This window comes from Phodopus roborovskii, unplaced genomic scaffold (assembly GCF_943737965.1).
Source record: "Phodopus roborovskii unplaced genomic scaffold, PHOROB, whole genome shotgun sequence".
NCBI lineage: Eukaryota > Metazoa > Chordata > Mammalia > Rodentia > Cricetidae > Phodopus > Phodopus roborovskii.
The window spans coordinates 825-22,453 of NW_026125669.1; the positions used below are offsets into that span (position 1 = coordinate 825).

The 21,629-nt window shown below is 38.1% G+C and overlaps 1 protein-coding gene across 1 annotated transcript; it reads left to right on the forward strand.

Annotated features, from left to right (window-relative positions):
- The first annotated feature begins 4,045 nt into the window (after window positions 1–4,045).
- On the forward strand, window positions 4,046–6,505 carry Nmbr (neuromedin B receptor). The gene is made up of 2 exons (XM_051178231.1): window positions 4,046–4,390; window positions 6,104–6,505. Exons 1-2 carry the CDS (start codon window positions 4,064–4,066, stop codon window positions 6,503–6,505), a joined length of 729 nt encoding a protein of 242 aa, XP_051034188.1. The 5' UTR covers window positions 4,046–4,063.
- The last annotated feature ends 15,124 nt before the right edge of the window (window positions 6,506–21,629 follow it).

A 21,629-nucleotide genomic window follows, 5' to 3' on the forward strand; every position in this document is an offset into this window, starting at 1 on the left:
CCAAGTATAATTCTTTATTTAAAGAAGTTGGAACTTGCCTTTTCATTTAGAGACTCCCTGAGATATAACCCTCTTGTCTTGCAGAAAGTGACAAGAATCATCCCTGTTGATCTAGGTTCATCTTCTAAATGAATTTTGACCTATTGCTAGTAGGTCAAAACAATGAACAGTTTATATATCTTATAACCATTTAAGTTTCTCTATCATCTTTTTAGGGGCACAGTGCATATTATAACCTGAAGGTTTGTGTCCTCCTAAAATTCATAAATTGAAATATTTTCCCACTAAACATTGATGACAGGTAAGTGGAAGCTTTGGGAGATGATTAGGTGTTTAGAGTAGGGTCATTGTAAGAATGACCCAGTGGAAGACTATGTTAATGACATATAAGTGAAGGTGGTGAAACAACTGGTTGGGCCACTCTATGGGTAGAAAGAGGGTACATCTTGTGGGGAAAGAAAGTGGGTTTTACAGAATCTTCATCGGGCAGAGGTGGGGGGGATGTTTCTTTAAGCTGAGCAGGCTGTCTCAGACCAATCGGAAAATAGATGCCCTTAATCCAGATAGTTGAAGTAATTGATAAGGGAGGTAGTGACTTTCCTGGTAACAGAAATCAGCCTTAAGAGATACCAGAGAAATTCTTAGGTGCAGCTTCTGTTTATTCAATAAAATCCTTCTGCTTATACAGCCAGTCCTTCTGTTTGGGGCACTGTCACCAGCACTGCCATTTGGGGGTGGGGGCTGATTTGGACCTAAAATGTGCTATCCAGAAAGGGCACTCTCACAAGGCACTGAATCTACTGAAGTTTTCATCCTGGACTTCCTACTCTTCTGGGGTATAAAATAACTTCCTGGGGTTCACAAATTACCTAGTCTAGGGTATTTTAACTTACTTTTTCAAATTATCTAAGAATATGTCTTTGCAAGAATATTACTAGATGGTGTGGAGAGGATCATTGTCATTTTATTTTATTTTTTTAAAATATCAGAGGTAAAACATGTGGTACAGAACTGAAGAAAGAATTCTCAATAGAGGAAATCAAAAAGGCTGAAAGACACTTAAGAAAGTGCACAATATCCTTAGCTATCAGGAAATGCAAATCACAGCAACTCTGAGATACCATCTTACTCCTGCCAGAATGGCTAAAATTAGAAACACCAATGACAACTTATGTTGGAGAGGATGTGGAGAAAGGGGAACACTCCTCCACTGCTGTTGGGAGTGCAAACTTGTACAGTCATTTTGGAGATCAGTATGGTGGTTCCTCAGGAAAATGGGAATCAGTCTTCCACAGGACCTGGCAATCCCCCTCTTAGGCATATACCCAAATGATCCACATCCATGCAACAAAGATATGTGGTCAACTATGTTCATAGCAGCAGTATTTGTAATAGCATGAACCTGTAAGCAACCTAGATGCCCCTCAACTGAAGAATGGATAAAGAAGAGGTGGTACATTTACACAATGGAATATTACTCAGAGGGGGAAAACAAAACAAAACAACAATAAAAACAACAATGGAATCTCGAAATTCACAGGCAAATGGCTTAAATTTGAAGAAACCATCCTGAATGAGTCAATCCAGTCACAGAAAGAGGAACATGGTATGTACTCACTCATATATGGTAGTCCTAGAGCAAAGGATCATCAGCCTATAATTCACATTGCCAGAGAAACTATGATGCAAGGAGGAACCTAAGAGATTTATACAAGGTCCCTCACAGGAGGGTAAAGGTACAAGATCTCCTGAGTATAATGGGAATAAGGGGGTCAGTGAGTGGAGAGGTAGTTAGGAGAAAGAGAAGTAGAGGAGAGCAGAGTATGTGGGACTAGGAACATTGAGTCAGAGGATGAATAGATGAGAGAGAGAAATAAAAAAAAATACCATAAAAGAGGGAGCCATTATAGGTTTGAAGAGAAAACTGACTCAAGAGAAATGTCCAGAGACCTACAAGGATGACAGGATGACCTCAACTAACAATCTGAGCAACAGTGGAAAGGCTACCATAAATTCCCTTCACTGATAATGAGATTGATGACTAACTTATCTACCATCATAGAGCCCTCATCTAGTAGATGATGGAAACAGAAGCAGACATCCACAGCTAAACACTGTTTTGCCAGTGCAGAGAGGGAGGAGTGATAAGAAAATGGGGACAAGATCAGGCTATAGAAACCCACGGAGACAGCTGACCTGAACAAGGAAGAGCTAATGGACCCTGAGACTGATAGCTGGGAAACCAGCATTGGACTGACTCAGACCCCCTGAACATGGGTCTCAGTTAGAAGGCCTTGGCAATCTAAGGAACCTCAGACAGAGGAACCAGGATGTATCTCTGGTGCAGAAATGGACTTTGGGTGCACATTCCCCATGGAGGGATACTCCCCTAACCTAGAGGCAAGTGGGAGGGCCTAGTCCCTAGACCAAATGACTTGAAGATTTTTTTGATCCTTCCTGAAATGCATCTTTGTAAGAAGTACGGGTTTTTCTGCCTGCTGATGCTGGTCTTGTCCTGCTGCTGCACCAGCCCCAAATAATGCACAGAGACTCTGTATTTGATACAATGCTATTGGCCAGGTGCTAGTTTCTAATTGGCTAGCTCTGTCTTAATTATTAACCCATTTCTATGTATTTCCATGTGGTCTTACCGAGAGCGGAGGAATGGCGGTTCTGTTCTCTCCAGGCTCTCCATCCTGACTCCTCCTCCCTACTTCTTATTTCCTCCTTGTCTCCTAGTCACTCCTATCTTCCTTTCCTATTGGCCAACAGTGCTTGCTTTATTTATTAACCAGTATGAGAAACATATACAGAATGACATCTCCCATCACATCTCCCTCCCTGTGGATTGGTGGGGGGAATGTGTTGGGAGGGTGGTGGTGGGGGGCATGATTGGGAGGGACTGAAAGAGAGAGGGAGGGTGAGGGAACTGGGATTGATCATATGTCTACAATCTATCTATTTATCATCTATCTACTTATCTATTTATTTTGATAAGTTGCTTGTATCAGATATCTGATAACCATTAAAACTCAATGAATATGTAAATTTTGGGAGGTAGATGTTTTTATCCTTACTTCAGAGTGAAAATCAAAAGGCCTGAAGTAACTTTTCTAAATGGAATCATAGAAAATGATGAATTAGTCTGACTCAAATCACTTTTTCATTATATTTTATGTTTCAGCTCTTAGATATATTATAACTTCAAAACCTTTAAAGATAAATACAGCTTGCTTATATACAGTTTGGTTTGTTTGGAGTATCACTACTTCATGTAAAGTGTGGTCATGAGAAGTTAAGGATTTAAGGATTAAGACATAATGTGAGTCCTTTACCACCTATCACAACTAAACATAGACACTAATATCCAAGAGCTGAGAGGGTAGGCCTCTGTGTGGTCTAACAAAATAAATAGGTCTATAAAAAACAGAATACTCTTCAATTTTCAGTTCTCTCATTTGGACTGTGGAGAAAAAATTCACCCTGGACTCATATCTAGGGTTTATTGACTAGAAAATGTTAAGGAAAAATGTTGAAAGTCCCAAACTCTGAAGTCATGAGAACCGAATCAAGGTAGAATTTAACTGCGTTGCTTTGCAGACGGTTGACAATTCAGTTATTTCCCTTAGATAGCAAGCATAATAGAAATGAAAGCATTTAAATAAGAAAATCTAATAGCTGATCAAATTCAATGAAAAATGATACATCTACTACTCTACATCAATTGGAGAGAAAATCACTGTGAAAAAGCCAATCACCATTTCTTAGGAGATTCCACTTTAAAACACTTTCCTCTCCTTACTTGTGCTCTGTGCCAACAAGCCATGGAATGAATTGGAGACAATGAGAGGCCAGGAAATTTGTATTTTCCATATGTTAGGAAACAGCCAGAGAAAGAAGTGTTGGTACCTATTCTACCAGTGATATTTAGTTATCTCTTCCCTCCCTCTCCTTCTCTCTCTCCTTCCCTTCTTCCTCTCTTTTCTTTCATTTACCCCCATTCTCTTCTTACTAGAGAGTAATTTGAGCCTCTTGTCCTAGGTACAGAGCTATTGTGAATCCCATGGACATGCAGACTTCTGGCGTGGTGCTGTGGACCAGTGTGAAGGCTGTGAGCATCTGGGTGGTCTCTGTGTTGTTAGCAATCCCTGAAGCTGTGTTTTCAGAAGTAGCACGAATTGGTAATTTGGATAATAGCAGTTTCACTGCATGCATACCCTACCCGCAAACGGATGAGTTACACCCGAAGATTCACTCAGTGCTTATTTTTCTTGTTTATTTCCTCATACCACTTGTTATTATCAGCAATTATTATTACCACATTGCAAAGACTTTAATTAAAAGTGCACACAATCTTCCAGGAGAATCCAATGAACATGCCAAAAAGCAGGTAAGCTGTGTGTTTGTATGTGTGTTATGTTACAGGTGTTAATCGCACAAAATACCAAGAGTGCTTTTGGGCTTTCAATTGCCTTAACTGATAGGATCTTGGAGACTTTCTTATATGTGGTTGTGTAACATGTTAAAGGGTTCTATCTGGATTCCATTTATTAGGCATCTGAGCCACTGATGAGAACTGGCATGTCATCGGTAGAAACTGAAGTCTCTATGCTTGGTGGCAGTTATACTGGTAAAAAGGCTGCTTAGCAGTATGAGGACTGAGTTCAGATCCCCTGAAGCCATGCACACATATGTACATGTGAATGGATAACAAATAAAAAATGATGTTTGTTTTTTAAATACATGAGAATATTTGTACAAAGATGAAGATCTGTCTGAAAATTCCAGATTTTAAGTATAAATTGATTAGTATTTTTTCCTGATCTCCCTGTAAGGTTGACTAGAAATGTGAAGAAGGATGTCTCTCTAAAGAGGACAGGGCAGTGCCTAGGGCTTGGACTGGGGCTTGAGTGTGTAGCTCTAGGAACTGCATAGAAGCAGAGAGAAAGAATGTGATACCAAATGTGTTTGGGAACATTGGTCTATTACAACTGTGCAACCTTCCGGAACATTAGTTGAAAGTAGATACAGATTAGCTACTTTTTTTTTTTTTTTTTGCATGTTAAAGAGCATGCAATAATAATTTTGGTTAAAGTTATTTGTGTGAAGGTGAAACAATGTTCTTGTGTAGAAGTTTCCATTTGTAAGTTTCTATATTTCTAGAGGGGAAAAAAAAACACTAATGGGCCAGAACTTCCATAATCACAGATGTTATAGGGAGGCAATGGCTGCTTTTTGACAATTTTAACTAAATCTGAGATTACTAGAGTTTGTGGTGGGTGAACATAGAGGCAATGTTCTTTGAGTCACCCTCCAATCAGCAACAGGAGCTGTCAGAGGTTCCCACGGTGCAAGGTAGCCTTCATTAATTAATGAATAGCAAAATGAAAAGTAGACATTCATTTTTAAAGATTCAGATAGTGAACGAATGTTTCAGATAAATGAATCATTTGTATCTTAGTATCTGGAATCATGGAGACAAAATGTTTATGCAAACAGGCCCTTTAGTTTATATAAATAGACACTTGGGGTTTTAAAATCCAGATTTTATCATAACTGTATGTTTCAGTTTTGGTTTTCTATGTTTATTTTTTGTTTGCTTTTTTATTATCTACCTGAGTGTGGAGAGGGGGAAGAAATAGAATTAAAAGAAAAAATAGTCAATAGGTCAATGTTTCAATAGGTCACTTTTGTTTAAAATACTATATTACTTGGAAAATATATACATTTGTGTATATTCTATGTTTAATTAATTTAGTATATTTAATATAAGCAAAGTAATTTATATTTTTTACGTGGTCCTACCTTAAATAAAAAGAAAATGTTTTAAGGCATCTATTAATATTATAGCCTTGACAAGAATATTGTCATGTATAATTTATCATATGACTTTGAATAAATGCTAACTATTTTAAAAGAAAATAATGTAGTAAACAAAATAATCTTGGTTAAGCTATTAGAGCAATCACTTTAATGAGGTAAAGAATCAATTTGTATATTTGGGAGTGACTACAGGCCCTGATGAATTCCTTGCCTCTGAGAGTTTGGACTGTGGCTATTGCTGCTTCCCTTTGACCAATAGGTATATTTCTGTCATTCATAGATGGAGGCTCGGAAACGATTGGCTAAGATTGTGTTTGTCTTCGTGGCCTGCTTTGTCTTCTGCTGGTTTCCCAACCACATCCTCTACTTGTACAGGTCTTTCAACTACAAGGAGATCGACCCTTCTCTGGGTCACTTGATTGTCACCTTAGTGGCCCGAGTTCTGAGTTTCAGCAGTTCCTGTGTCAATCCCTTTGCTCTTTACCTGCTCAGTGAAAGCTTCAGGAAACATTTCAACAGCCAGCTCTGCTGCAGAAGGAAGTCCTACCCCGAGAGGTCAACCAACTACCTTCTCAATTCTTCAACAGTGAGAATGACTTCTCTGAAGAGCAAAACAAAGAATGTGGTAACCAGTTCTATCCTTTTAAACGGACACAGCATGAAGCAGGAAATAACACTGTGATTGTAGGCCATTCAACTCACTCTATGAAAATTCCTTACAAACTTTGATATTTTTATTGAGCAAAGCAAAACTCAATAATTTTCACATTCATACTGTCCTCTAGCTAATTTGTCAGGGGATTTTATGACTGACTCAAATACAAGACAAATATTTTTCTCCAAAAGAATTTTATCTTACACGATGCACATCTATAATAAACACATATAACTTACATGCATCTCTTGCTAACATTGATTTACATATTCCTCCAGGATTTAAGGCATTGCAACAAGCAACTGTGTCATACTTTAAATTCCTTTTATTCTAAATCATAGAGAACATTTCCATAATGAGTTATTAATTTGGAGAGAGATAATATTCAAGCACCTATCATTTGTAATATAAATTACATCATTCTAATGAGTCAATTTTATGTATAACTACTATATATGTATGCATATATTTTAATTTGAAAAAACACTAGTGGAGCTTAATCATAATTCACTGATATTTATGGTTCTTTGTATAAATTTAATTCATAGAAATGTTTGTGCATTCTAGATATAGTATTGGAAAGTATGATAACATTTTTATTATGAATTGTAATTTGACCTGCGAATGTGTATATGTGAAACAGTTATTATATGACCCAAATTCCAGTAATATGACTCAGATGTTTGCATTACCATTTTTGTAAACACTTAAGTTCTTGACAATTTAGTTGTTACTGTGTAGGTAATAAGATTTGAATAATTCTGGTGAGGCCTCATTTGCTCTTGTATCTGCCAACTGACAAATGTATGAGATCTCAGGCACTTTTTTCTGCATGATATCAGTTTTATCTGAATAAACATCTTGATATTTTTCAGCAAAGTATAAACATTGTCTTTATTAAATGCCAAAGGCTAACCATTTTTTTAGCCCATATTCCTAATTCTTGAGTTCGTTCATGCCAAGTTGAATTCTAAAAAAATTAAGGTGACTTTGCTGACACTTTAAGTTTCTTTTTAAAAATTCCTAATCCACATTACTGAAGGTATTAAGCAATAATTTTGACAAGCAATTGAAAAATAAAAGAAAGAATATTTCCTATAGCAGATGATTATAATATGATAACCAACACTAATCAAGTGTTTGTTGTTTTCTAGTTTTTTATATTTATTGATTTTTCTTATTTTACATATTATCCCAGTTCCCTCACTCTCCCTTCATCTCTCTCTCCCTCCCATGCCCTCCAATCCCCTACCAATCCATCCCCACCCCACTCCACATGGAGGGTTGATGCCTTCCAAGAGGATACAACAAAATCTGTCAAGTCTTTTGGAGTAGGGACTAGGCCTTTCCTCCTGCCTCTAGGCTAAGGGAGTATATCCCTCCATAGGGAATGTGCTCCCAAAGTCCTTTCCTGTACCAGGGATATATCCTGGTTTCACTGTCAGAGGCCCTTAGACTGCCCAGGCCTTCTAACCGAGACCCATGTTCAGGGGGTCTGAGTCAATCCAATGTTGGTTTCCCAGCTATGAGTTTGGGGGTCCATTAACTCCCCTTTGTTCAGGAAAGCTGTCTCTATGGGTTTCTGTAGCCTGGTCTTGCCCCCATTTTCTTATCACTCCTACTCTCTGCAACTGGATTCAAAGAGTTTGGCTAAGTGTATAGCTGTGGATGTCTGCTTCTCTTTCCATCATCTACTAGATGAGGGCTCTATGATGGCATATAAGTTAGATATCAAACTCAATATCAGGAAAGGGCATTTAGGTGGCCTTTCCACTGTTGCTCAGATTATTAGTTGGGGTCATCCTGTCATTTTTGTAGGTCTCTGGACATTTCTCTAGAGTCAGTTTTCTCTTAAAACCTATAATGACTATCTTTATTATGGTATGTCTTTTTTTTTCTCATCTATTCATCCCCCAAATCAATCATCCTGGTCCCACATGTCCTCCTCTCCTTCCCCCTTCCGCAATCTTCTAACTCCCTCTCCACTCATTGACCCCCTTATTCCCATTATGCTCAGGAGATCTTGTTCCTTTACCCTCCTGTGAGGGACCTTGTATGAATCTCTTAGGTTCCTCCTTGTATCATAGTTGCTCTGGCAGTGTGCATTTTAGGCTGGTGTTCCTTTGTTATATGCCTAAAATCCATATATGAGTGAGTACATATCATGTTCCTCTTTTTATGACTGGGTTACCTCACTAAGGATGAAAGATTCCATTGTTTTTTCCCACTGAGTAGTATTCTGTTATGTAAATATGCCATATCTTCTTTATCCATTCTTCAGTTTAGGGGCATCTAGGTTGTTCCAGGTTCTTGCTATAACAAATAATGCTGCTATGAACTTAGTTGAACAGATGTCTTTGTTGGATGGATGTGGATCATTTGGGTATATGCTTAAGAGTGGAATAACCAGGTCCTATGTAGACTGATTCCCATTTTCTTGAGGAATCACCATAGTGATCTCCAAAATGGCTGTACAAGTTTGCAGTCCCACCAGCAATGGAGGCAAGTGCCTCTTTCTCCATACCCTCTTCAGCATAAACTGTCATTACTGTTTCTAATTTTAGCCAATCTGATGGTATCTCAGAATTATTTTGATTAGCATTTCCCTGATGGCTAAGGATGTTGAGCACTTTCTTAAGATTCTATCAGCCATTTTGGATTCCCATATTGAGAATTCTTCAGTTATGTACCACACTTTTTAATTTAATTTATTATTTTTAATATTTTTCACGTCATTCCCAATTCCCTCTTACTCCCTCCCTCCCTCCCTTTTACACTCTCTGCCCCCTCACATGTACCCTGACCACTCTCCCCTCCAATCCCCCTACCCCAAATCCACATGTAAGGCATTGCCATTCAGATGGGGCCATGTAGGTCTGTCAGGTCATTTGAAGTATGTACTAGGATTCTGTACTCTCTCTAGGTTAAGGCACTAAACCTCCATGGGGGATGTGTTCACAAAGGTCCTTTTGTGCACCAGGGATACATCCTAGTTCCACTGTCTGAGGTCCATTAGACTGCTCAGTCCTTCTGGCTGAGATCCATAATCAGGTGGGACTGAGTAAGACCCATGTTGGATTCCCAGGTATCAGTCTGGGGACCCATTAGCTCCTCCTTGTTAAGGTAAGCTGTCTCTATGTGTTTCTGCAACCAGGTCTTGTTCTCTTCCTCTGCATCTGGATTCTAGTTTGACTCAGTGTTTAGGTATGGGTGTTTGCTTCTGTTTCCAACAGGTAATAGATGAGGGCTCCATGGATAAGTTCCTTGTTGATCTCCCTATCACAGAAGGGCATCTATGGTAGCCTTTCCACGGTTACTCAAATTGTTAGTTGGCAGCAGTATTGTATGTCTCTAGACCTAACTTTAGGTTTAGTTTTCTCTTCAAAACAATTATGGCTCCCTCTTTTATGTTCTCTCTCTCTCTCGTCTTCTATTCCTACCTAAATCAATCTTCCCAGTCACACATGCTTTACTCTCCTCCCCTTCTCTTTTTCCCACTTGTCTCTCCATTCACTGCCCCCTGCCACTTCCCCTGTGCTCTAGGGGAATAGTCAATTCCCCCATCTGTGAGGGACTTTATACAAATCTTTTAGAATACACCTCATATCCTAGTTCCTCTGGTGGTGTGAATTATAGGCTGGTGATCCTTTGATCTAGGACTAAAATCCATATATGAGCGAGTACCTACCATGTTCCTCTTTTTTCTGACAGGGTTACCTCATTCAGGATGGGGTTACTTCAAGTGCCATCCACATGCCTGCAAATTTCAAGATACCATATTTTTTCTGCAGAGTAGTATTCCATTGTGTAGATGTGCCACATTTTCATTAACCATTCTTCAATTGAGGGGCATCTAGGTTGCTTCCAGGTTCTTTCTATTACAAATAACGCTGCTATGAACATAGTTAAGCAGGATGTCTTTGTTGCATGCATGAGGATCATTTGGGTATATGCCTAAGAAGGCCTGTGATAAACTAATTCCCATTTTCCTGAGGAACCGCCATACTGATCTCCAAAATGGCTATATGAGTTTGCACTCCCACCAGCAGTGGAGGAGTGTTCCCATTTCTCCACATCCTCTCCAAAATGAGTCATCATTGGTGTTTCTAATTTTAGCCATTCTGGCAGGAGTAAGATGGTTTCTCAAATTTGGTTTGATTTGCATTTCCCTGATAGCTAAGGATGTGGAACATTTTCTTAAGTGTCTTTCAGCCTTTTTGATTTCCTCTCTTGAGAATTCTTTCTTCAAGTCTGTACCCCATTTTTTAAATAGGGTTATTTGGTATTTTGTTGACTAGTTTCTTGAGTTCTTTGTATATTTTTGGAGATCAGCCCTTTGTCGGATATAGGATTGGTGAAAAATCTTTTCCCAGTCTGTGGGCTGCCGTTTAGAATTGTCCACTGTGTCCTTTGCTGTACAGAAGCTTCTAAGTTTGGAGAGGTCCCATTTATTAATTGTTTCTCTCAGTGTCTGTGCCCCTGGAGTTATGTTCAGGAAGCAGTCTCCTATACCAATTCGTTCAAAGGTACCTACTCCTTTCTTTTCTAAGAGGTTCAGTGTGGCTGGATTGACATTGAGGTCTTTGATCCATTTGGACTTGAGTTTTGTGCATGGCGACAGACATGGGTCTACAGTCTTCTACACGCCCACATCCAATTGTGCCAGCACCATTTGTTGAAGATGCTGTCCTTGCCCCATTGTATAATTTTAGCTGTTTGGTCAAAAATCAGGTGTTCATAGGTGTGTGGGTTAATATCAGGATTTTCAGTTGATTCCATTGGTCTACCTGTCTATTTCTATGCCAATACTGGCTGTTTTCAGAAGTATAGCTCTGTAGTAGAGCTTAAAGTCAGGAATGGTGATGCCTCCCCAAGTTCTTTATTGTATAGGGTTGTTTTGGCTATCCTGGGTCTTTTGTTTTTCCATATAAAGTTGATTATTTTCCTTTCAAGGTCAGTGAAGAATTGTGGTGGGATTTTAACGGGGATTGCATTGAATCTGTAGATTGCTTTTGGTAAGATTGCCATTTTTACTATATTTATCCTACCTATCCAAGTGCATGGGAGATCTTTCCATTCTCTGGTATCTTTAATTTCTTTCTTTAGAGCCACAAAGTTCTTGTTATATAGGTCTTTTACTTGTTTGGTAAGCGTTACACCAAGATACTTAATGTTGCTTGTGGCTATTGTAAAGGGTGATGTTTCTCTGATTTCTTTCTCTGTGTCTTTGTCATCTGAAAAAAGTAGGGCTACTGATTTTTTTTTTTGAGTTTATCTTGCATCCTGCTATTTTGCTGACGGTATTTATCAGCTGTAGGAGTTCCCTGGTAGAGTTTATTGGGTCGCTTATGTAAACTATCATATCATCTACAAATAGAGAAAGTTTGACTTCTTCCTTTCCAATTTGGATCCCCTTGATCTCCTTTTTATTTTCTTATAGATTTAGCTAGCAGTTCAAGTACGATATCGAAGAGATATGGAGAGACAGGGCAGCCTTGTCTTGTTCCTGATTTTAGAGGAATTGGCTTAAGTTTCTCTCCATTCAGTTTGATGTTGGCAGTTGGTTTGCTCTTATTAGGTTTAGGTATGTTCCTGTTATCTCTGACCTCTCCAAATTTTTTATATTGTAAGTGTGTTGAATTTTGTTGAAGGCTTTTTCAGCATCTAGGGAGATAATCATATGGTTTTTCTTTTTCAGTTTGTTTATATGGTGGATCACGTTGATAGATTTTCATATGTTAAACCATCCCTACATTCCAGGGATGAAGCCTACTTGGTCATGTTGGATGATTTCTCTGATGTATTCTTGAATTTGATTTGCCAGTATTTTATTGAGTATTTTTGCATTGATGTTCATCAGGGATATTGGTCTGTAGCTTTCTTTCTTATTTGTGTCTTTGTGAGGCTTGGGTACCAAGGTTATTGTGGCCTCATAAAAAGATTTTGGCAATGAACCCTCTCTTTCTATCTTGTGGAACAGTTTGAGGAGTAGTGGTATTAGTTCTGCCTTGAATGTCTGGTAGAATTCTCCATTGAATCCATCTGGCACTGGACTTTTTTTGGTTGGAAGGATTTCGAAGTGTACTTGTATTTCATTGCAGGTTATAAGTCTATTTAGGTTTTCTGTACTTGATTTAATTTTGGTAAGTGACAGTTATCCAGAAATGTGTCCATTTCCTTTGAATTTTCAATTTTAGTGGAATACAGATTTTCAAAGTATGACCTGAAAATTGTCTGGATTTCCTTTGAGTCTGTGGTTATGTTCCCCTTTTCGTTTCTGATTTTGTTAATTTGCATGTTCTCTCTCTGCTTTTTTTGTTAATTTGGATAAAGGTTTGTCTATCTTGTTGATTTTCACAAAAAAAAAACAAACTCTTTGTTTCATTGATTTTTTTTAATGGATTTCCTGGTTTCTATTTTGTTGATTTCAGCCCTCAAGTTGATGATTTCCTGGCATCTACTCCTCTGGGCTGAATTTACTTCTCTCTGTTCTAAAGCTTTCAGTTGTGCTGTTAATTCTCTTATGTGACTATCGTCTGTTTTCTTCATATAGGCACTTAGTGCAATGAACTTCCCTTGTAGCACTGCTTTCCCATAAGTTCGGGTATGTTGTGTCCTCATTCTCGTTGAATATTACAAAGTCCTTAATTTCTTTCTTTATTTCTTCTTTGACCTAGGTGTGGTGCAATTGCACATTGTTCAGTTTCCATGAGTTTGCAGGTTTTCTGCTATTTGTGTTGTTGAATTCCAATTTTAAAGCATGGTGGTCTGATAAGATACAGGGGACTATTCCAATTCTCTTGCATCTGTTGAGGATTGTTATGCCACCTAATATGTGGTCGATTTTAGAGAAGGTTCCATGTGGAGCATAGAAGAAGTTATATTCTTTTGTCTTTGGATGGAATGTTCTATAGATGTCTGTTAACCCCAGTTGAGACATAACTTCTGTTAGTTCTTTTGCTTCTTTGTTGAGATTCTGATTTGTGGTCCTGTCTAGTGTTGAGAGTGGTGTATTGAAGACTCCCACTATAAGTGAGTGAGGTTTTATATGAGCTTTGAGTTTTAGTAGTGTTTCTTTTACGAATGTGGGTAACTTTGTATTAGGGGCATAGATGTTCAGAACTGAGACTTTGTGTTGATGGATTTCTCCTGCGATGAATATGAAATGACTGTCTTCATCTCTTTTGATTAATATTGGTTTGAAGTCTAACTTGTTAGGTATTAGGACAGCCATGACTGCTTGCTTCTTGGTTCCATTTGATTGGCAAATCTTTTCCCAACCCTTTACTCTGAGGTAATGTCTACCTTTGAAGCTTAGATGTGTTTCTTGTATGCAGCAGAAGGATGGATTCTGTCTTCATATCCATTCTGTTAGCCTGTGTCTTTTCATAGGTGAGTTAAGACCATTAATGTTGAGGGTGAGTAAGGACCGTTGATTGTTGATGCTTGTTTGATCTATGTTTGTTGTTTGCAGTGGTATTGTGAATATATTAGATTTGCTTTATGCATGGTTTCTTGTATAGTTGGATTATCTGTTGCCTACATTTTTGTGGGCATAGTTACCTTCCTTGGGTTGGAGTTTTCCTTCTACTTCTTTCTGTAGCGCTGTATTTGTAGATACTTATTGGTAAAATCTGGTTCTGTCTTTAAATATCTTCTTTTCTCCATCTATAGTTATTGAGAGTTTTGCTGCATATAGTAGCCTAGGCTGGCATCCATGTTCTCTTAATACTTTTAGAATATCTATCCAGGACCTTCTGGCCTTGAGGGTTTCCATGGAGAAGTCAGGTGTAATTTTGATAGGTATGCCTTTATATGTTACCTGTCTTTTTCCTTCACTGCTCTTAATATTCGTTCTTTATTCTTTATGCTAGGTGTTTTGATTATTATATGTTGAGGGAAGGGGTCTTTTTTCTTTGATCCAGCCTATTTGGGGTTCAGTATGCTTCTTGTACTTTCATGGGCATGCCCTTTTTCAGATTTGGAAAGTTTTCCTTGATGATTTTGTTGAATATGTTTTCGGCACCTTTGAGTTGAGCTTCCTCATCTTTCTCTATGCCTATTATTCTTAGGTTTGGCCTTTTCATGGTGTCTCACATTTCCTGGATGTTTAGTGTTAAGGGTTTGTTTGATTTTCTTTGGTCAATGAATCTTTGTCTTGTAGTTTATCTTCTGTGCCTGAGATTCTCTCTTACATCTCTTGAATTCTGGTGAATTCTGTAGTTCCCGAATTTTTGCCCAGTTTTTCTATTTCCAGCATTCCTTTGGTATGTGTTGTTTTTATTTCAGTTTTCAAGTCTTGAACCGTTTCCTTCACCTGCTTAATTTTTTTATCTTGGCTTTCTGCACTTTCTTTACTTTCCTTAAGAAATTTGTTCATTTCTTCTACTTTTTTGTTGGGTTTTTTCCCTCCATTTCTTTATGGTATTTTCTCACATCTTCTTTGAGGGCCTCTATCATTTTTACGAGGGTAATTTTTAAATCATTCCCTTCTGCTTCCTCTGATTTGTCGCTGTAGTCTGTTCTAGTTGGGGTAAATTCCCCAGATTCTGGTGGTGTTATGCTTGTTTTTCTGTTGTTAGGGGTTTCTTATTTTGCTGTCTTCCCATAGCTTCTTCCAGTATGTGTTGGTGGGGTCTCTCCCTCTCTCTATTGTACTTCCCCGGTGGGCTTATGTGGGTAAGAGGTTCAATATGTATATCTCTGGGTGGTCCAAGCTCTCTTGGAGGTCTCTCCACAGAAAGGGGTCCGTGGATGGGTTCAACGACCAGGTTCCAGTAGAAGATGCTGGCAGTAACTCCGAGTGGTCCAGCAGAGATAGGGAAATCTCTGGGAGGAGCCAGGACTCCAGCAGAGGACCAGTGGTGGGGGTCGGAGACCAAGCAGGTTGAAATTATGGGTGGTCCCGCTGGATAGGCAGGTCTCCTCTGTTCAGAGTGTCTCCAAGAAGTCCCCTGAGGTTGTGTGGACTGTTGGATCCATCATCTGTTCCAGTGCTCAACCAGAGCAGCTGGACAATGGGCAGGGTAGGGCACAGGTTGTGTGGAGCATGCTCACAGTGGGTATGAGTGGGGGTTTATCAGAGCTCCAGGGCGCTCTCGATGCGGACAGAACACACGAGCAGGGGGATCCGGCTTATGTATAAACTTAAAAAAAATAAATAAAAGGATTCAAACTTCTAGGTTATGAAGATGCTCAAAATATGGGCACATTTTTCTTTCTTTCTTTCTTTCTTTCTTTCTTTTTTTTTTTTTTTTTTTTTTTTTTTTAATACAGAAAAAGGACACAATTTCACAAACGAGAATCTCCATACATTGCCAGAAACCTGATCTTTAGGTTTCATTAACTTCATGGAAGGACCATATATGAAGTAAGTGTTATTTTCTTTATTTTATAGGTTGTTGAATTTTGGTTAATTACTTAAAGACTATTCTTCCATGTAGGCATCATAGAATATAAAACTAGATACCATATCATAAATATATATGCCCTACTCCTATTCCACTGCCATTCAGTTATGGATTTCTCCAACTGAACTCAACCTTCATGCATAAAATCACACACTGTGTACAAAGTTTACATGTAATTACATTACATTACATTACATTAATAAGTTACATAAATTACAACTTAAATACAATTTGAGGTTTATTCGGTGCAGTTGTAGAATCATGAGCCAATAATTAAGAATCCTTGATCAATACAGAATATTTTTCATAAAGGTTGTTAGGACAATAATATATATATAGGATAAATTGTAAGTCTCATCTTCATATGTCTTATGTTATTCTTTTAGTTTCATATATACAAAAGAGATGAAATATTACAAAACAGATGTATATATTTTGTAATATATTTATATGACCTTAAAACTAAAAGGACATGCACATATATTAACTATGAATTCCTAATAACTTAGAGTTCAAGAGAATGCAATTGTGATATAACAGATAATTTGTAAGGATGAAAAACATTTATTTATGAAATGATTTAAGATTTCCCTAAACATTTTATTAAAACATTTTCCTGTAAAGATGACAATGTCATAATGATGGCAATGAGAATTTCTTTATACATATTCTAGAAAGCATATTAACAATGGGCACAGTTCTGAACATATTATTACAGATTAGGTGCATTTAAGTTTTAAACAGGTTTATTTTTATTTTATGTATATGTGTTTTTTTTATCTGCATGCATGTGTGTGTACTGTGTGTGCTTGGCGCTTGTGGAGGTCAGAAGATCACACTGAATTCCATAGAACCGTAGTTAGAGGTGGTTGTGTGCCACTTGTGAGTACTGGGGACCAAGACTGAATCCACTGCAAGAGAAATAAGAGACTTGACAACTGAACCATTTTTCTGGCCCTTCAAAAATTCTTTTTTTGGGGCAGGGAATAGGTGGGTGGGTGGGTATGTCTTAGACATGGAAAGTTACTACACTATTATGTATTTATAACGTATAATTAAACTATATTCATTGTGATGAAAGTGATATTAGTTGATATATATATATATATATATATATATATATGAACAAAACAGTACTTTTTGCATTGTTTCCATATAGAAAAACTTGAAAATATGCGATTACACCCATAACCAAATTTAGAATTGAAACTCTTGAACTTATTGGATTTTGTGAGTTTAGTGTATATATACTTGTAGATGGCCCCTGACTTATGACAGTTAACGATCATTTTTCTACTTTATGATTGTAGAAAGTTGATAGGCATTATCAATATGCCTTAAGATTTGGTCTTTTTTCTGAAATGGTTATTATCACCTTCTGTCATGATACTAGGCAATGACAGCAAACTACATGTCCTTACCTACCATTTGATCACAGGGATAAAAGACACTAATATACAGTGTATTATACTGAATAAATCATATGTGATAACACTTTTTATTAGGTTTTAATTAATTAATTTTTTGACAAACTTCAGGCTAATGTAAGATGTTTAATGTAGCCAAGGCAAACTGTTATGTTAGGGAGGGGAGGTGTATTAAATACATTTTTGCAAAGACAGGATCTGGCTACATAGTGTTAGCTAGCCTAGAGAGCTCTATTCTACTAGTTTGGCCTTGATCTCAGAGAGATTTGCCTGGCTCTGCATTTTGAGTGCTGGTGTTAAATAATGATATGATAGTTTACATAGCGACACAATAAACTCTACCAGGGAACTCTTACAACTGATAAACACCTTCAGCAAACTAGCAGGATACAAGATAAACTAAAAAAAATCAGTAGTCCTACTTTTTTCAGACGGCAAAGAGACAGAGAAAGAAATCAGAGAAACATCACCCTTTACAATAGCCACAAGCAACATAAAGTATCTTGGTGTAACGCTTACCAAACAAGTAAAAGACCAATATAACAAGAACTTTGTGGCTCTAAAGAAAGAAATTAAAGAATATGTACCAGAAAATGGAAAGGTCTCCCATGCTCTTGGATAGGTAGGATAAACATAGTAAAAATGGCAATCTTGCCAAAAGCAATATACAGATTCAATGCAATCCCCGTTAAAATCCCACCACAATTCTTCACTGACCTTGAAAGGATAATAATCAACTTTATATGGAAAAACAAAAGACCCAGGATAGCCAAAACAACCCTATACAAGAAAAGAACTTCAGGAGGTATCACCATTCCTGACTTTAAGCTCTACTACAGAGCTATAGTTCTGAAAACAGCCTGGCATTGGCACAAAAATAGACAGGTAGATCAATGGAATCGAATTGAAAATCCTGATATTAACCCACACACCTATGAACACCTGATTTTTGACCAAACAGCTAAAATTATACAATGGGGCAAGGACAGCATCTTCAACAAATGGTGCTGGCACAATTGGATGAGGGTGTGTAGAAGATTGCAGACCATGTCTGTCGCCATGTACAAAACTCAAGTCCAAATGGATCAAAGACTTCAACATCAATCCAGCCACATTGAACCTCTTAGAAGAGAAAGTAGGAGGTATCCATGAACAAATTGGTATAGGAGACTGCTTCATGAACATAACTCCAGGGGCACAGACACTGAGAGAAACAATTAATAAATGGGACCTCTCCAAACTTAGAAGCTTCTGTACAGCAAAGGACACAGTAGACAAGACCAAACGGCAGCCCACAGACTGGGAAAATATTTTCACCAATCCTATATCCGACAAAGGGCTGATCTCCAAAATATACAAAGAACTACTCAAGAATCTAGTCAACAAAACACCAAATAACCCTATTAAAAAATGGGGTACAGACCTGAAGAAAGAATTCTCAATAGTGGAAATCAAAAAGGCTGAAAGACACTTAAGAAAATGCTCAACATCCTTAGCCATCAGGGAAATGCAAATGAAAACAACTTTGAGATACCATCTTACTCCTGCCAGAATGGCTAAAATTAGAAACACCAATGATGACTCATGTTGGAGAGGATGTGGAGAAAGTGGAACACTCCTCCACTGCTGGTGGGAGTGCGAACTCATACAGCCATTTTGGAGATCAGTATGGCGGTTCCTCAGAAAAATGGGAAATGGTTTACCACAGGACCCGGCAATCCCCCGCTTAAGCATATACCCAAAGGATCCACATCCATGCAACAACGACATCTGTTCAACTATGTTCATAGAAGCACTATCTGTAATAGCAAGATCCTGGAAGCAACCTAGATGCCCCTCAATTGAAGAATGGTTAATGAAGATGTGGCACATCTACACAATAGAATACTACTCTGCAGAAAAAAATAATGGTATCTTGAAATTCTCAGGCAAGTGTATGGCACTTGAAGAAACCATCCTGAATGAGGTAACCCAGTCACAAAAAGAGGAACACAGTATGTACTCACTCATATATGGATTTTTAGACCTAGATCAAAGGATCACCAACCTATAATTCACACCAGCAGAGGAATTAGGATACAAGGTGTATTCTAAGAGATTCATATAAAGTCCCTCACAGAACCGGGTAGGGACATGTCCCCCCAGAGCTCAGGGGCAGTGGGGGGGCAGAGAATGGAGAGAGAAGTAGGAGAAAACGAGGGGGAGGAAAGGAAAACATGTGTGACCAGGAAGATTGAGCATGGTTAAGAATAGAAGACAGGAGAGAGAGAGAGAGAGAGAGAGAGAGAGAGAGAGAGAGAGAGAGAGAACATAAAAGAGGAAGCCAATATTGGCTTTTAGAGAAAATTGAACACAAAGAAATGTCTAGAGAACTACAAGATTGCTGCCAAATAACAATTTGAGCTTCTTTGGAAAGGCTACCATAAATGCCCTTCCTGGAGAGTGAGATCAACAAATAATTATCCATGGAGCCCTCAACTAATGCGTGTTAGGAATAGGAGCAAACACCCATAACATAAACACTGAGTCGAAGTAGAACCTAGATGTAGATGGAGAGGACAAGACCAGGCTGCAGAAACACATAGAGACAGCTTATCTGAACAAGTAGGGCTAAAGGGCCACCAGATAGATAGCTGGGAAGCCAGCATGGGACTGACTCAGGAACCCTGAATATGGGTCTCAGCCAGAAGGACTGAGTAGTCTAAGGGACCTCAGACAGTGGAGCCAGGGTGTATCCCTGGTGCACAAAAGAACTTTGCGAACACATCCCCCATGGAGGGAAAACTGCCTTAATCTAGAGACAGGAGAGAAGCTCTAGTCCCTACTTCACAGGACCTGTCAGATCTACATGTCTCCAACTGGATGGCATTCCCCTACATATGGAATTGGGGTGGGGGGATGGGAAGGGAGTGTGGTTAGAGGGCAGAGAGGGTAAAAGGGAGGGAAGGAGGGAGGGTGGGAGGCAGGGAGAGGGAACTGGGATCGACATGTAAAATAATAAATATAATTAAAAAATGCTTTGACTCTAAAATTTAAGTTCAAGGACAAGTTACTGGGGAAAGGATTTCTAATTTTGTTTCCACAGAAAATGAAAAGATGTGGATTCCTTCCGCTAATGTGGTTTGATTTAGGCAGATGGCCTGAAACAGAGTACCAGGTGATCCTATATTCAAAACAGCTTGACAAAGCATCCTTACAGACTACAGCCAGGATTTCTGAATCTTCTTTGAATCCCCTATGATAGCGCCCCTCACCAGTAGGAAGTAGTTTGGAAAGAACGACACCCAAATTCCCAAATAATGTCTATAAATATTTGTTTTTATTTAAATGGATTTGGTTATATAAAATAAATAAAAAATACATAAACAAACATGGCTGGCATTTCTGGTATAATTAATAGAGTTTGAAAAAGTATAATCTCCATGTACACAAATTTTCTTTTAGTTTCACTGCTTTCTAGGAAAGAAACTATGTCAACAACTAGACAGCTCTTAACTCTGAAAATATAATATGCATAAGTATTTTAACTTCAAATAATTCAACATTCAGCATCTTTTCCTCAGCCTTGCTCAAAACACTAGGGAAAGCTATCACAAAATATCGTTTGGCTTCCAGATGGAGCAATATCTGTGTAAAGCTATAAAAAAAAATAAGAGAACACAAGCAAGAGAAGTGTGTTTGTGACTTTGGTACTAGTGACCATCAGAGAAAACCTTGCTTATTAAAATAAACAATCATTGCAGCATTTCATGTCATTTTATTCTTTAAATGATTTTACCAGGTTATTTTATTTTCCTATGTTGCGTCTTAGCAGGTTTTTGAACAGGAAATTTCCCTTTACTCCTAACTCAATGTTGATTTGAAGTGAGTAATTTGAACTAATATACAGAAAACCTCTGGGGTAATAAACTGAAACTACCCATTATGCCTCATGGTGGAAGATTTATATAAATTTAAGTCATTTTGGAATTTTATAATTTATTTACTCTTATTCATTGAAACTATTTGCAAGAAGAAACCTAAAATCCTTTGAGTAATCTCAAACATCAAATCAGAGAAACAAATTATAAAGATTACCCAATGTGAACCACGTGTTAGTGGTGCTTGTCTTCAATCTCAGCATTTGAGAGGCAGAGGCAGGAGGATCTCTGTGAGTTTGAGGTCAGCCTGTTCTACAGAATGAGTTCCAGGACAGGCTCCAAAGGTACACAGAGAAACCCTGTCTCAAAAAAACAAACCCAAGTAAAACAAAAAGTTTACTCAATCTGAAATTCTGAAATTCAATAATAGAATGCTCCAACTGCTGGGGTTTTT